The sequence below is a fragment of the Panthera pardus genome, unplaced genomic scaffold, assembly GCF_024362965.1.
Source record: "Panthera pardus isolate Hobbes unplaced genomic scaffold, ASM2436296v1 HiC_scaffold_7, whole genome shotgun sequence".
NCBI classification, from domain to species: domain Eukaryota; kingdom Metazoa; phylum Chordata; class Mammalia; order Carnivora; family Felidae; genus Panthera; species Panthera pardus.
This window is the reverse complement of record NW_026527002.1, coordinates 3,345,411-3,363,354: the sequence shown is the minus strand read 5'-3', so window position 1 is coordinate 3,363,354 and position 17,944 is coordinate 3,345,411. Positions and strand designations below refer to the sequence as shown.

Here is a 17,944-nt window from a genome sequence, read left to right as displayed (position 1 = left end):
GACAAGATTGCCAGTTGACACACAAGCTAGACCCAGGCTATTGAAGGCTCCTTACCCCCTGCCCTGTCCTAGGAATGTACGTTCTGCCCACCATTCCCTCAGTGAGAACTGTTCCAGGGATATCACCTTGAGAAAGTAAGGTGTTGTTGAAACCATCTGGATGGTATGCATGACTGAACTCAATTAAAGCCTGCATATCAACTTTAAGATTCTGTTGGGTGGGTGCAGAGATCTATTCATTTTGCAGCCACCCAAGACAAACCTCATAAGTAAGTTCCTTTTCTTATTAAACCTGCCACCCACCAATTTGGAGTGGTCTTCCTTTTTCTTAGGTCTTTCCTTGCCCTTCATGTAAGGGGGCCAGTTTGTAAACCAAGGGTGAGGAAGTGGAGTATATATGAAGATTGTGCTAGACAAAGGGATACTTGTATGGCTCATGGATAGGTGAAATCAAGTAAGATCTTAATGTTAATTATTTTTTGAAAATCATAGGTTGTTCCTGGTTTACATGAAGCACAGTCCTTGTAGACCTGTTGGCCTATCTGTGAAAATGGAAGAGTCAAGCAGTTCAGTCACACTGGATCCATGTGTATGGGGCCCCATGTAACAGGAGAACAATGGAATAGGAAGGGTAATGATACACCCAAATGGAGCTACTTCACTTCTAGCCTCTCTGGTATTGACTCCTTCTCCTCAGTCAGTAACCATGACTTGACCATGATGTGCCTTGAATTTCATGTCCCTCTTTCCCCCCTCATCATGCTAGCATATCCTTTACACACTGTTTCCCTTTCTTTACTGTCAATATTCTTCTTATAACCAACTATTTTTCAATCCAATTCACTCCAGAAATGATTCCAGCCTATGTCACTCCAAAATTAATCAGTTTTGAGTCCTTTCAGTATTTCTTTTCTGTAGTTGGTACAACCAACCACTCTCTTCACCTTAAAACCCTGTTTACAATATATTCTGTTTTTATAGTATTATAGTTAGGCCTTTTCTTCCCACTATTTATCTTTTCTATTTTATGCAATCACCTGTTCCGCTTCCTCCTGAGATCCCCTAAACTATACATTCCTAGAAAGTCCCATCCTTCAATGAGCAATCATGAACTGAGTGTAGACTTGAGCTACATTCATATTTGTCCTTATCATTACAATTCATTTGATAAGACTCTTGCATGGTGAACGAAAGTTCTCACAATCCTCATCCTTGTTCTCTGCTTGGATACTAAACTTCATATATAGATGCCTAAAAAAAATGGCACCAACTCAAATATCCTCACCTCAGAAGAAAAAGGCTGAGCACTCTCAGAAAGGCAAGAGTGATTCTGCTGGAATCCATTTAGAAACCCATTGGAATTTCTAAATGTAACCATGTAAATCGAGAGACTTTATTTCACTACTATTGATTTCCATACTGTTTGAAAAGCATGCAGTAGATGATAGTCCTGCTCAAAAACAGAGAGATGGAATTCTTCCTCATTAAAACGAATTTAATAAGCATTTATTGAGTGCTTTTGAGCCATAAAGCATACTAAACACTGAATGATACATGGAGATAAATACTATTTTTCTAAAATTCAAATATATATAGTACATAATATACATATAAAATTATATACTCAATATATTCAATTTTCTCATATAAGGAAAATTAAGCATAATTAAAAATAGACAAAATTCCCACAACCTCTACTTCCCATTCTAATACCCCAACATTACAATTTTCTGCAACATTATGACACTTCAGAATTGAAATCTGATATATATATTTCTAAATCAGGGTCATTACCATAGATGAACATAAACTGTTCTATCACTGATAAAACCATTGTGACGTTTTAATTCATGCCTACACAGTAGTAGATGACAGTGACACAACTTTGTTGCAATTAAATATGAGAGGTATTTTATCACTGAAGTTAAAATTATGGGCCTTGGCAAAACCAACTTACAAATAACATCCCAGGTTTTGAACCAAGATAAATAATTTCCTATATTTGTCATCATTGGCCAGTAATTTATCCTTTTTTTTTTTTTCTCCTCACTCTTGAAATTGCCACTGGCCTGTGAGCTCCTTCAGGGAAAGAAGCAAACACAACACCTCCTCTTACAGACATTAAATCAATATTTATTGAGTGAATGAATGAACAATAAATTAGCTCTTGAATCTGAATTGCTGTGCAATCCACTCTGAATAGTGCTATGTTTATAACTGCTTATTACTGTAATATTTATTGAGTGTAATTAATTCAATTGCTAAAAGCAGCTGATGTATTGTGGCACCATAAAAATAAAAACGTAGTGAGTCATCTGGACTCATCCAAACAAGTTATTTTTTCTCATAAATTGTTTTAGCTAAGTGATTCCACATCATGTAAATGTATAATTTTTTTAAAGTAAAACAAAACAAAACAAACACATGTATTAAATATATATATCATTAATAGAAATATTAAGAGAGTTGTTAAAGCAGAAGAAAAATAAAACCAAAAGAAGAAACAAATAAAAACAGGAAGATAAAAAGTAGGATGCATTTGAAGAGTTACATGAAAATAATAATATAATATCTTGAGTAATTTAAAATACATGTATAATTAAAATCATATCAGAAATATGTCCATCGATAGGAAAGGAAAAAAGGAGTTAAAGTGTTCTAAGTTTTTAACATTTTCTTAAGAAAGAAAAATTAGTAAATGGTATTAAACTCCAATAACCATGCGTGTATGGTACTACAGTCTGAATGTTTGTGTCCTCTGCTTCCCCATGCCCAAACTTTACATGTTGGAATCTTAATGACTAATGTGATGGCAGTGGTAGGTGGAACCTTTGGGAGATGCTTCAGCCATGAGAGTGGAGCTCTCATGAATGAGATTAGTGTTTTATAAAAGAAGCTTCCAAGAAATCCCTAGCTCCTTCCACCTTGTGTGGACACAGAGAGAAGACGACATATTTGAATGAGGAAGAGGGCCTTCATCATAGAATTCTACCATGATGGTAACTTGATCTTGGATTTCCAGCCTCCAGAACCGTGTGAGAAATAAATTTCTGCTGTTTATAAGTCACCCAGTCTGTGGTATTTTGTTATTGTAGCTTTGATGGACTATGATATATGGTGTAATGTTTAGGCAATAACTAAAACAAACAAAAAAGGATATATATGTGTATACACACACACACACACACACACACACACACAGATATATATGCCAATATTATGGAGGAAACAAAAATAATAAAAAAAATATAATTGTTCCAAAAATGTTTTAAAGATAAAGGGAATAAAATACAGAAACTAGTGTGTTGAGACAAAGAACTCTCTTCTTGAATATAAATAAAACTGTCAAACCTGAACAGTAAAAAAATAAGTTAATTACAATATAGTCAAAGGACAAAAGAAATTTCACCAGAAAGGATTTTGTGGACAAGGAAGCACATGAAAAGAAGTGCAACATCATTAGAACACACAAATTCATGTCGCAAAGATACATTGCTACATACCTATCAGAATGCAAACTAAAAAGATGGCAACAATACCAAATATTGGCAAAGAGGTAGAGAATCTAGATCCTGCATGCAATGCTGGTGGGAATTTAAAATGGTACAGCCATTCTAAAAAACAATGTACCTATTTCTTACCAAACTAAATATACTGTTAGCACACAAGTCAACAATTGAGCTCTTGAGCATTTCCCCAAAGAAACGAAAATGTATGTTCACATAAAAATGTATACACAAATGTTCACAGCATTTTAATTTAGAATAGCCCAAAATTGGAACAACCCAGATATCCTTCAAGGAGTGAATATTTTAAATGTAGTATATCCATACCATGGGATACTATTAGAAATTAACAACAAATGAGCAGTAGAAAAATGCAACAACTTGAAAGAAGTACTAGAGAATGATGCTGAGTAAGAAAATTCAATCCATTAAGTTTACAAAATGTAAGATTCCATTTAGATAATATTCTTAAAATGACATAATAATTGAGGTGAAGAACAGATTAATAAGTTGTCAGAGGTCAGGGACATGCTGGGGGAGGATGAATATGACATGGTTACAGAAAGGTAACAGAAAGGTTCTTACAGTTCTCTTGGAGCAATTCTTGTTTGCGACTATGATGGTGGATAAGAGAATGTGAACGTGAGAACAAATTCTGTAGAATTACACAACACACACACACACACGCACACACACACACACACACACACGTGAATTCTGAATGAGTGGTGGATTTTATCCATTTCCTGAACGTGGTATGGGACTACAGTTTTGCAAGAAGTTACACCATTTGGGAAAATGGGTAAGGGGTAAAGAGAATCTCTATTTCTAACAACTATATGTGAAAATGCAGTTATCTCAAGATAAAGTGTTTAATCATAAAAAGCAAAAAAATGAAAGTGTTGAACAGAAAACAATACTAAGATGGTAGATATAATCCAACTAGAAGATCAAGGTTGTTATTTTGAATTAAAAAAAAGAAATACAAGAAAAAATATATACAGCTTAGAAAGGACACATTTTGAAGAGTAAGACTAATCAAAGTTGAAAGAAATGGATAAAAGAATATATGATGTAAATATTCGCCAGTAGTTCTTTGGTGTAATTCTTGAAAACAAGAAATAGTTTCAGAGATATAGGATATTTCATAATGATAAAAGGGTGATATATCAAAAAGTCATAAAGTTCTAAATCTATTTATATCAAATAATATAAAATTCAATGTATACAGTAAATATTGACACACTAAAAGAAGAAACACACAGAGCTGCCATCACAGTGGGAGACTGAAATGCTCTCTCTCAATATCTCATTTGAAAGAATGTGTGCTGTCATTTTCTTTAGTGCAGTATCATACATATTTTAACTAGGTCATATTTTTTCATTAAGGGTTCTGATCCTCCGTATCATTAATGGTGTTATCATTAATAGTGTTTTTGTCTGTTTATTGCATGAGATATTGAGAGAGTGCTGACTACATATATTAGCAAAGAAAGTCTGAAAAATTAACGATCAAACCAAAGGTTGCCAAACTATGGCCTATAGATCAAATGTAGCCTGCCACCTTTTTTTATAAATAAAGTTTTATTGGAATCCAGCCATACCCATTCATTTATATAATGTCTGTGGCTGTTTTCATGAAACAAAGGCAGAATTCAATAGTTGTGCCAGAGATATTAAGGCCTTTCACGGCCTAAAATATTTACTATACCACTTGTTACAGAGAAGTTTCTGGACCCCTAGAACATCCAACTCAAGAAACTAGAAGAACAAAAAGTCAAGCCTAAGAACTTATGGAATGAAAGCAATCAAGAAAGAAGCAGAAACTCATTATTTATAATACATACACATAATGAAGAGCTTCAACAAAACCCCAGATTAGGCTTTTGAAAAAATAAATGAATAAAAGTTACAACCCCATGGCAAAAACGACCAAGACAAAAAGAGAGAAAAATATTCAAGAATGAAAAGGACATCAGGTAGGATCTATGCTTATTTAAAAAGATAATAATATGAGAATATTATCAAGTACACGAAGATAAACCTTGCTATCTAAAAGAACTATACAATTTCCTTGAAAAAAATAACATTAAAACTAAGATAAATAAACAAAACCCAATAAAACCATATCTATTAAGGACACTGAATCCATTATAGCAAGTTAGTAGCAGAGTCAGGGCATTAACTGGATGTCTTTTATCATCAGATCCATAAATGTTTGAGTTACACTATTGGGGTTTTTTTTTAGTTCTTCTTGCTACCATTAGAAATGTGCTGCGAATAAAAATCATAAGCCATATGATGTTAAAAGTTTGGTTGCAGGCCTCTTTTCAGTGAACAGAAAATCAGAACTCACTGGTGTGAACTCACCGACTCAAGTCTGTCCCAGGCACATACTGAGAGAAACGTGAATGAAGCAGTGGGATCAGCCTAAGGTCACACCATCGTTTTTCCCATCTCAAGCCTGGAGATGTTGGCCAGGACGAACATGACAACGTGTCCTGAAAGAATACAAACAATCAGTACTGGTTTTTTCTTTTTTTCTTTTTTTTTTCATTTCTGTGTTTTGAGTTCCTATGTTATGAACACTTTCCATTTGATGGATCGTTTTTTTCCCCTAAATAATCAAAAGACATTTATAGAATGCCTTAGAAAGGAATCCATATTCATGACCAATAAATTTGTATTTTCAACTTCCTTATTAATGGAACTATATAAGAAAATGAGGAGGGAATAATGGAAATGAAGAATGGCAGGGAAAGCCTATGAAAAAATGGAGTGGGGAGAAGGGAGAAAAAAATAAAAGGGTGACAGAACTGAATTCATTCAGGAATGGAAATATGGGACAAGTTACAAGGAAGTAATGAGTGACAAATATAAGAATAAGTTGTCGTTCATTCAATTACCCAATATTTTCTGAGTATTGGCTAAGCTCTAAACAGTGTTATACATGCTCGTAATTTATCAGTTACTTGTAAATATTTTTGAGTAGAATGAATTTCTATAAAACAACTTTTAAAAACTACTCAAGGAAATCTCTGTCCAGCGTTTTAACTTCAAGTTTATAAAGTGTTTGTATGTTCTTATATTGTTTTAAAGTGATGTTAAATCAACCACTGCTGGTTTAAAATTACATGTATTTTAAGTTTCATTAAAAGTCTGGGTCTTTTGGGGTTCCTGGGTGGCTCAGTTGGTTGAGCGTCTGACTTCAGCTCAGGTCATGATCTCGCGGTCCGTGAGTTCGAGCCTCACGTCGGGCTCTGACAGCTCAGAGCCTGGAGCCTGCTTCAGATTCTGTGTCTCCCTCTCTCTCTGCCCCTCCCCGACTCATGCTCTGTCTCTGTCTGTCTCTCTTTCTCTGTCCTCTCTCTCTGTCAAAAATAAATAAACATTAGAAAATTAAAAAAAAAGAAGTTTGGGTCTTTTTCCTTATGTATAGAAGAGACATATATTTGAATAAAATTTGGGCTTTTCACACTTGATGATGATCCACGCTTCTTTCATTATTTCAGCTTTACTTTAAAATTTCTTCCTGGCAGCAGTACCTGGAATAATGTTGATATTTAAGTTTGCATGGATTGTAAGGGCCAAGGCATGATCTGATTTCTTTATATTCTATAGGTTCTATAATTTTTGAGTGATGATGTTAGGAAATTCTATTTTAGTCTAGATTTTGAAACTCCATTAGTCTCAATATTATCATTAACATTTTTTTAAAGATATTATTTTTAAGTAATTTCTACACCCAACAGGGGGCTCAAACCCAGAACTCGGAGATCAAGAGTCCCAGGATCCCCTGACTAAGCCAGTCAGGCACCTCTAACATTTTAAGGTATTAATTTCTTCAAAATTGCTTCCACTGTTTTCACTAAAGGTCACATGCTGTTTGGCATTATTATGTTAATGCACCCACTGTGCCAGTAAATATCTACTAAATCCTTCCAGTTGTTGAGGACACTGGGTAGGAAGGCAAGGGCAGCCTTGCTAAGACCATCCAGTGAGGGGCCCCCTACTGGTGACTGGTCTCCAAGACACCTAGGTTTTAATGCTTATCTTGTGACTGCAAAGGCACAAACGTAGGTTTCATGTTAATCCTGCTTCTGGCCTTGATGTCTCATGTTATAGACGGTCACCACGTGAAACGAGGTCAGTTAGGTGGCAGTATACAACAGGGTGACGAAGGCTCAGCCTCTGAATCAGAATCAGATCACCTGGGTTCCAAAATGCCAATTTCCCGACTGACGAGTCCTTTAACCGAGGAGCAATTTATTTAAATGATCTGTGTTTTATTGTGCCTATCTCCAACGATAAGCTTATTAAAAGGCTCCTCTTACAAAAGAAAAACCTAAAGCTTTTTTTAGGCCCATTAAATTATTGCTTCCCCACCTTTTCTGCATGAAGGCACTCGAAGAAATAATGATCCTGAGTAACATACTAGGGTACGTAGACTAGGTTTCTGTGGTCAGAGCAGACCATAGGGAATGAGAGTGTCCCAGGGTCTACCAATGACTATTAAGCACATATCAGAGTATGTCTGGAACCCACTCACAGGACCCCATGCACATGGGGCTCTCCTGAGAAATTTTACAGTAAATAATTGACCCAAGTCAGCCAGGCTGCAAATGACAGTGCTAGGCAGATCCATTCAGACCTACATCTTTACGATTCTAGGGCCATCACATCTCTCATCGCACAACATTTACCAGTCATACTTGCAAGTGAAACTATGCAAAGAATAATTAGGACTTTTGTCATGATTATTTCACTCTTTGGCTACATGATTCTAGGCAAATTATTTAAAGATGATGGTTCCTCTTCTTTCTTGAAAAGTACAAATAGTTGCCCTCACTTTATATGTTCCTCAAACAAATGACATAGAAACCGTAACAGAACATAATGACTGAAGCGATGGATTATTGAGGACAATGGTAATCACCAACACACGAGTATGGGAAGTTTTACAAATCATGTTTTATATGACTTCATAGTCTTCTATGAACATATGAAATGAAATATTTCAAGTATGAAAATACGTGTGAAATTTGACACGTCTTTGATGTAGCACTGCACCTTGATACTTTCATGAACAAAGTTGTCATTGTCACTTTCTTTTATATTGCCTCCTTATAAAAAATATGAAATAAGTCAGTCCCACTTCAGCTACTGAAACTTTCAGTTTTAATTTCATTTTATAGATCTTTTATTTATAATGGAATATACAGTGCTCTTTGAAGATTATTTATCTTTATTTAATTGAGAAGGTTGAATAAAATTTTCTTTCTAGTTTTTTCTTTAACAGTAGTCTTAGGGTTGTTTTTAATTACATATGAGCTAGAACCAACATTTTTTTTAATTTCAAGGATCAGAACTACTTTTCAGGAGCTTTGTTCTTCAATGTCAAGAATGTTGTTTCTTAGAATATTAATAATGTGAATGGAAAAGTAATATTTAGATATTCTTTGCCTTAAAATAGATTCTTTTCCCCAAAGTTAACACATTTTAAAGTATATTGCCATGCAATTGCCACTCAAGAATAGCATCATACCAAAATAGAATCGAATACAGAGCAAAATGCTGATCTGGATTTTGTTAAGGACTTGGCGTAAAAAAATATTCATTAAAGGTATACAGTTATGAAAAACATTTCTCAGAATTTGGTTAGCTAATTATCTGAATTTAAGTCTTCTGGTGGACACAAAACAAATTCTTTTTTTTTTTTCATATTGGCTGGCAAACCAAAGGACTCTTTTATCCCCTAAAATTGGTGACCTGGGGTCCTTAGAAGGACTAGACTATATTTTTAGTAAGAAGATGGGGTAATGTTAAAATATTTTCCCATATGCTTAAAATGCTGTTTCAGAAAACAAAATTCATGCCTACTTACTCAAAATTTGCTTCAGAGAATAATTAAGGTATAGAAATTAAAACAATGGGTTGCCTCGTCCAGGATAGACTTAAAGATTTAGACACATCAGAGAACTGAATGTTTTCCTTCAGGAGACTATTTATAACGTGCACACATTCTCTGGAAAATATGTCTCACAGTACATATTTCCTTCCCAGTTCTCACTGTTCATTTATTTACTGATGGGTCAGAAGAAAGCATACCTTTGACTGCTCCTAATTTTATAAATCTTTGAGAAGCAATATCCTGTACTCTCCACACCTTATAGAAGAGAAACACAGGATAGCACCCGGCTGGGTAAGTCGGTATGATCTGATCGGGCCTGAACCCTTATTCCATGATAGGCATCAGAACAAAATTTGGTTTGTGGTCCCTCAATGTTTGTTGAGCTCAATTAAGTCCGATATTCAAAGTCTCTAGCAGCCCTTCTCTCTGATATCAGAAGGCTATATCCGTTGTTCTTTTTCTGCTTCTATCATAGTTAATTTTATGCATTTGTCTATAGATCTGAATTTTAAACTTCCTGGGTCAGGAAACACAATTAACTTCTCCCCATGGTACCCAGAAAAGTGTTTCCAAAAAGTAGGTTCTCAGCAAAAATTCATTTAATTGAAACACATTGATTTTTTTTTAATTTAATGCACTCTATGTCAATTTACATATGTCTGGATCTTTATTCTCTAAAATCGTGGTAAGTATCATGAATTCGCTTGCACTTAAAGATCTTCAGGGATGTCAACATAATGTCCGACCCTAATGCTAAAAGCAAAACAAAAGGCCTCTTGAAAATGGAAAGACATAATCCCTGTAAGGAAAATTTATGACAATGTTTTTTTATTTTATATAGCTGCGTTTACTTGGAACAGTCATGTTATAGAATTACTGAGTGATTTTCTTGTTTTAATTATGCCTTTCTAAGGGACGACATAATAGCAAGCAACACCACACAGGCACAGTTCATGAAATCAATTTCATACATGTTTTTATGTATGTCAGTGGGATAAGTTAAAACCTGACTGATTCTTACCTATAGCGCACCCATGGTGACTTCTCTACTTCTCATTATCATAAAGGAATCCAAGGGTACAAGGACAAGAATTAGAATAAAAATATGACTAAACAGCTTCCTCCACTCTGAAGTCAAGGAGCTCTTCCTTCGTGTCTGAGGAGCAGAGCTAAAATGGGGACTTTGGGTCAATGAGATGAGGAGGGAAAGTTCTCAGGAGAAACCTGTGAGGACTGAGGGAAGCAGTGGATGAGACAGGGAGCAACTTCGCCAGAGATGGAGACTCCTGAAGAGAGGCCTCATGTTGTAGGCTGCAGCCATCCCCCGGGAGTGGTGATTCCAGATTCCTAGGCAGAGGGTCCTTACAAGAGAGGTCAGCAGTGAATGGGGCAGTTTGGGGGGCAGGTAACCAGCACTCACAGCAGCTGGGGGTAGTAGGTGCACCAGCCCAGTAAAGGGGACTGGAAGGGCATCAGAAGCACCAAGAGCATCTAGATCGTAAGGAAAGAAGGTGAGTGGTTCCAGAGGTAAGACATGAAGATTTGTTTGGAGACTGGAAGTCAACTAATTGAGAAGTGTGGTAATGGTGGCACAGAATGTATTTATTTATTTACTCATTAGGAAATCAATGTCGAAACTACTCAGATCTTGCCACCTTCTGAAGATCAGTGTTTTAAATGTCATCTATAATGTGACAATTATTTCTCTGGTAACAAAAATAAGAGAGGAGATCGGATTAAATACACCCAGATGTGCTTGGTTGATGCAGGTAGAGGTAACCCTTAGTCTTGACAAGGGTTCCTCTTTGGGAGCAAAGAAATAATAAAACTATAAAAGGACTCGAGTACCTAAGGCACGCAGGTAAAGAACAGTAGTGATGCAGTGAGGTACAATGAAGGTTGGAGATGCTCAAAAGGAGTAAAATGCCACAATTAGGGCAAGAATTTCAAGTGGAAGACGAATCATCCAAGTCAGAAGCTACAGGTGTTTTATAACCTAATATGCAGAATAGAAAAATAAATTCCTGCTTAATATCTGCTCTGCTGCTCTTCATGTTTGTGATCCCAGCTGAAAGTTCGACTCGCACGTAACCTGAGAAAACTGCTTTGACTTGAAGATGTGTGAACGTTTTGAAGGGTGAAATATAAGGAGTTCAAACATGTTTATTAAAAAACAAAACAAAACAAAAACAAACAAAAAAACTTGCTTGCCCCAAACTACAAGTGGAAAAGGAAATTTAACGTTTTATTAAATGTATATAAAACAAACATGCCAATTTTATCAGTGATTAAATACATGTGTAGTTTAACATTCATTATGTTTTAATATGATGTCAGATCTTTCTCGCTTTGTGTTAATTTCCTGGTATGCCGGCAGATCGTTAAGAAATCTTACCAAAAGGAAAATTAAACAGCTACTTTCAGCTAAATGATTTCAAGGGAAAAATGATAAAAATCATGTCAAATCATTTAGAGCATGAAATTACATATAATATGCACTATGATAAAATGATTACATGATGTTACGTGATCTCACGAAGTTAGTCTCATTAGCTTGCAAAAGGCTTAATGCAGACCTGAGAGGAGAAAAATGACATTAAAAAATAATTGACTGAGGCACGTGGGTAGCTCAGTCGGTTAAGCCTCCTACTTCAGCTCAGGTCATGATCTCATGGTTCATGAGTTCAAGCCCCAAGTCAGGCTCTGTGCTGACAGCCTGGAGCCTGGAGCCTGCTTCAGATCCTGTGTCTCCCTTTCTTTCTTCTCCTCCCCGGCTTGTGCTCTGTCTCTCTCTCTCTCTTAAAAACAAAACAAAACAAAAACAAAAACAAAAACAAAAACAAAAAACAAAAGCATCAAGAAATTTTAAAAAATTAATAATTGACCTATTTATTTTTTCCTGGTTTATCCTAATTCTTTGAAGTTTACTTATTTATTTTGAGAGAGAAAGAGCACACAAGCAAAGAAGGGTCAGAGACAGAGACGAGAGAGGGATTCCCAAGCAGGCTCCACACTGCCAGCACAGAGCTGCAGGGCTCGAACTCACTGCGAGATTTGTGAGGTGGACCAAGAGTCGGACACTAAACCGACTGAGTCACCCAGATGTCCCCTGGTTTATCCTGATTCTTAAAGGATGAAGCAAACAAGGACTTCAACTATATCAGAACAATGAGATTCAATAGCAGTTTTCGGAAAATAGGAAAATAGGAACACACACACACACACACACACACACACACACACACATATTTTCCGCCTTTCTTTGTGTTATCTCCTTATTAGTCTGAATATGCCTTGGCCATCTTACTGTATTGTTGGGATGATAGTTGAGATGCAACCCACTGTCACAAAGAGGAGAGGAGGTACCACTGCTCTGGTCACTTGGAGCACCTGCAGGAAAAAAAAATCACAACACCCCACTGGTCAGAACACCAAAATATGCTAGACTGCATTCTACATTGTATGTTTCCAGATCCTCGATAATACCATGAAATCAGTTACTAAAATACATTTTTACCTCACTTCTATGAAAGCCACAGTTTTGCAAGTAGGCTAAGTGACTAAAATGGGACCCTGAAGGATACCCATGTGTTTATCTTTGATTTCAGAAATGATGCGAAGCTTTATTAATAAAAGCATACAACCTTGTAGAACTGCTATTGAATTCCATTTTCCCAAGTGACCTATGCTTATGACCCATACTTACAATTGTGCAGAATTTGGTTCATCTACAAAGTTCCATTCACTGTCACGTTTCAACCTACTTGCAAATCATATTGGTAGTTATCATCATTTTCCATGATGCAAATAAAGTTTGCATGGGCTCTTTCTTTATAAATGTTCTTGGCATATGCTATAATTGGAAGTACCTTCACTGATGCTATCTAAATTGGTGAAATTGAAACTAAAGAGCTTCATATCAGATTCTCACGAGAAACCTAAGTATGAGTAATGGGTGTCTTAAACTCAGCTTTCACAATGCAGTAATTTTTACAGTCAGGATTAGAATACGTATTTCTTGATTTTTGATGAATTGCATTATTTGAAAACATTATACGTTTTGAAGGTGCAAATGTTGATAAATATGTACTATTGATATAATTGACTCCCAATTTTTATTTAAATCTTATACTTAAATTCAAACATGAGAGGTCCTAGGTGACACTCCTAACATTGACTAATGTGTTGAAAAAGGAAGTGATTTTGTTTTCCATTTTTATCACTCTAAAGTTCCATAGCTTTCCTGGTGCTAAGAAGAGGATCACAGGCTTTTCTCCAAACCAGCATGAATATAGTTTTTCTACTTTTTAAATCTTAAGGATTTCATACTTTGTTATAGCTAATTTTTCTTTTGATGTTTATCTGCATTTTCTCTTATGAGACACTGTTTTAATGCATAAACATTACTTTCAAATTTATATCCATTTTGAGCAGAATAAAATGATATGTCAAATTCTGTGACAGATCTAAAGCAGTCTTGTCAGTGATATTCCAAGATTTAAGCAAATGCACAAAAGAAAGGTACAAAGTTAAGGATCTATGCTTTCACCTTAAGAAGTTAGGTATGAAAGAGAAAATAAATCAAAGCAAATAGAAGATAGAAAACAATAAAAGTGAAGTGGAAAATAATAAGATTGAAACAAAAGAATGGACAAAATTAACCAAGACAAAAACGGGTTTTTTTGGAAAGATTAATAAAACCCATAGGAAAAGTGATGGGGCAAAAGAGTGAGAAAATACAAGTTATTGATATCAGGAACAAAAGAGGTAGTATTATTGCAAGTTGAGCAAGTCAACAAATCTTAAAAGGAATAATAAAATGATATGATGAATAACTTCATGCAATTAAATTCATAACTTAGTTAAAATGGCAAAAAAAAAATCTTGAAAAACATTTTACCAAAGCTTACAAAGGAAGAAAAGAGTATCAGAAAAAGTCCTATAAGCACTTAAGAGATTAATTCAGACAAAATAAAAACTATAATTCTAGGCTCAGATTGCTTCTTTGGTGAGTTTACTAAATGATTTAAGAAAAATATACTATTACTGTTAAGCAAATTCTTTGTGGAAATAAAGAGGAGTTACCACTGTACAACGTACATGAAAACATTAAAAACCCTGCCACCAAAATCCCACTAAAACATTAACAAGATGTATATATGGATATCCCTCATGAACATTTGTTTTCAAAAAAGTCTTAATATATTAGCAAATTGAAACCAGCAATAATTTTTTTTTTCATCACCATGTAGTGTTTATCCCGGGAATACAAGCTCAATTTGGCATTCCAAATAAATATTCAAAAATACACCATATCGATCTTGGAACATGGTGAAGAAGTGAGGGGACCCGCAGTTCCCTCCTCTCTCAATCAAAGTACTGTTGAAGCTAAAGGACTTTTAACTCTGAGAGTCGGGGAGGAAAAGAGACAGTCTCACGTCCAGAGACCCACCAGGACAACCTGACAATCATGCACCAGATGCATGATTGAGAACTGCGGAGACAAAATGAATGGAGGAGAGGGATCCTCTTCTGCGGAGCGACAAAGGGAAGAGAAAGAGCGGCTGGGGAAGCACAGGACTGTATCTGGGGGAGAGAAAAACCACCGACCCGGCGACAAAGACCCAATCCCTGACTGCAGGGCCTTTTCTGGACTGGGGCCGACTGTCCTGTTCTCCCACAAGTGGAGGAAAGGAGCCAGCCCGGTCTCGGTTGCTAGGTCAGGAGCGCCGTCTGCAGTGGGAGACAGTGGTCCCCTCCCTGGAGTGCTGTGGGACAGGACAAAGCCTGCTTGCAATAGCAGGCAACATGGACAGGTGTTTCCCCAGTACTAGGGGGTGGACTGGGGGTGGGGGGCGCAGAGCCAGAGTTTAAATCCCAGCTGAGCGCTGGGCATGGGAGTCGGCGGAGCAGGACAAACCCCGTCATTTGCATCCACACCACAGTGAAGATGGGTCGAACACAGTAGTTTGGGACATGCTATCCATGGAGAGGTTCCTGGGGACAGAAGGGGGCCCACAGTGGAGGTGGACCCGCCCACACCAAACCACGCCCCCTGGCGCTGGGTAACTGCCCATCTCCTAGAGCCGGATTGACAGGGAGGAACCAGACAGCCCCTCCTCCAGACCAGCACTGCTGCTTTGCCTGATTTAATTCTCAGACAATTCTTATTATGTAGATACATTCTTCCTACCTTTTCTCCTTCTTATCTCATCCCTCCTCTAGTCTAGTTACTCTGGTTGTTGGTTGCTAGTTTGTTTAAGCAGACATATTTAATCCATTCTCTTGATACATGTTCTACACCTCCTTCTTTATTCTCCTTCTCTCTCTTGGGGTTAAGCCTTAAAGTTTCTCTGTCTAGATAAATTATTTTATTTTTCTTTTTCCCTGCCTCCTCCTTTATTTTCCTTTCTCTCTCTCTGGATTAAGCCATATAGTTTCTCTGGCCCTTTTTTACTCTTTCTTTTCCCCGTCCCTGTCATGTCTCTCTTTGTATGGGATAAGGCCTCTTCCTTATCTGCCTCCACCTGTTGTTTACTTGTAGCTGGTGTTCCTGGTTTTTGTTTTTGGGATTTTTGATTGTTTGTGTGTGTTTGAGTGTTTTTGCTTTCTGTTTGTTTTTGTTTCTTTGTTTTACTTTCCAGGGCTACTTCAAGAACAAATCAAAGCACACTTATTGGAGGGTTCAAAACATCACTACAAGTAGGGAGATAAAGCAACCAGAGTCACAACAACAGAGAACAAGTAACACTCTCCAAATACACCTCCTGAAGGGCCAGGCCCTGGACAGTGTATGATCCCTCTTTAATATAGTAGTGTTTGAAGGAACAGGACACATAACAAGCTTTCAAAACACATAAGGGACAGAAAAGTAGCCAAAATGATGAAACGGAAGAATTCCCCTCAAAAGAAATTCCAGGAAGAAATGACAGCTAAAGAATTGATCAAAAAAGATATAAACAATATAACTGAACAAAAATTTAGAATAATAGTCATAAGATTAATTGCTGAAGTTGAAAAACAGCCCAGAAGACAGCAGAGAATCTATCATGCAGAAATCAAGGAACTAAAAAATAGTCATGATGAATTAAAAATTGCTGTAAACGAGGTGCAAAATAAACTAGAAGTGGTGACAGCCAGAATTGAAGAGGCAGGGGGAGAATAGGTGAAATAGAAGATAAAATCATGGAAAAAGATGAAGCTGAGAAAAAGAGAGAAAAAAATATTCTGGATCACAAGGGGAGAATTAGAGAACTAAGTGACTCAATGAAACGGAACAATATCTGTATCATAGGAGTTACAGAAGAAGAAGAAAGACAGAAAGGGGCCAAAGGTGCACTTGAACAAATCGTAGCTGAGAACTTCCTCAATTTGGGGAAGGAAATAGACATTGAAATCCAGGAGGCACAGAGAACTCCCTTCAGACATAACTTGAATCGATCGTCTGCATGACATATCGTAGTGAAACTGGCAAAATACAAAGATAAAGAGAGAATTCTGAAAGCAGCTAGGGACAAATGGGCCTTAACCTACACATAAGGTAGACACATAAGGGTAGTAGTTTCAATCTATCTACTGAAACATGGCAGACCAGAAAGGAGTGGCAAGAAATCTTCAATGCAATGAACAGGAAAAATATGCAGCCAAGTCTGTCATTCAGAATAGAAGGACAGATAAAGGTTTTCCCAAACAAACAAAAACTGAAGTAATTCATCACCACTAAAACAGCCCTACAAGAGATCCTAAGGGGGACTCTGTGAGTGAAATGTTGCAAAGACCACAAAGGACCAGAGACATCACTACAAGCATGAAACCTACAGACATCACAATGACTCTAAACCCATATCTTTCTATAATAACCCTGAACGTCAATGGACTAAATGCGCCAACCAAAAGACACAGGGTATCAGAATGGATAAAAAAACAAGACCCATCTATCTGCTGTCTACAAGAGACTCATTGTAGACCTGAGGACACCTTCAGATTGCAAGTGAGGGGATGGAGAACTACCTATTATGCTACTGGAAGTGAAAAGAAAGCTGCAGTAACCATACTTATATCAGACAAACTAGATTTTAAACTAAAGACTGTAACAAGTGATGAAGAAGGGCATTATATAATAATTACAGTGTCTATCCATCAAGAAGAGCTAACAATTATGAGTGTTTATGCACTGAATTCGAAGGCACCCAAATATATGAAACAATCACAAACCTAAGCAATCTTGTTGGTAAGAATGTGGTAATTGCAAGGGACTTTAATACTCCACTTACAACAATGGGCAGATTATCTAGGCAGAAAATCAATAAAGAAACAATGGCCTTGGATAATACACTGGGCCAGATGGACTTGACAAATATATTTAGAACTCTGCATCCCAAAGCAGTGGAATATACTTTCTTCTCCAGTGCACGTGGAACATTCTCCAAGATAGATCATATACTGGGTCACAAAACAGCCCTCAATAAATATAAAAGAATTAAGATCATACCATGCACACTTTCAGATCACAATGCTATGAAACATG

The 17,944-nt window shown here is 36.6% G+C and overlaps 1 protein-coding gene across 6 annotated transcripts in view; it reads right to left on the bottom strand.

Annotated features, from left to right (window-relative positions):
* SNTG1 (syntrophin gamma 1) overlaps positions 1-17,944 on the bottom strand; it is an 881,864-nt gene that overhangs the window by 192,099 nt on the left and 671,821 nt on the right. For all 6 annotated transcript variants that reach the window (XM_019428901.2, XM_019428905.2, XM_053896624.1 and 3 more), the window contains 2 exons: positions 12,725-12,807; positions 5,877-6,007 (listed from right to left, as the gene is read on the bottom strand). In XM_019428901.2, coding sequence (XP_019284446.2) covers positions 5,877-6,007; positions 12,725-12,807 — 214 coding nt within the window. The remainder of the gene's footprint in view (positions 1-5,876; positions 6,008-12,724; positions 12,808-17,944) is intronic.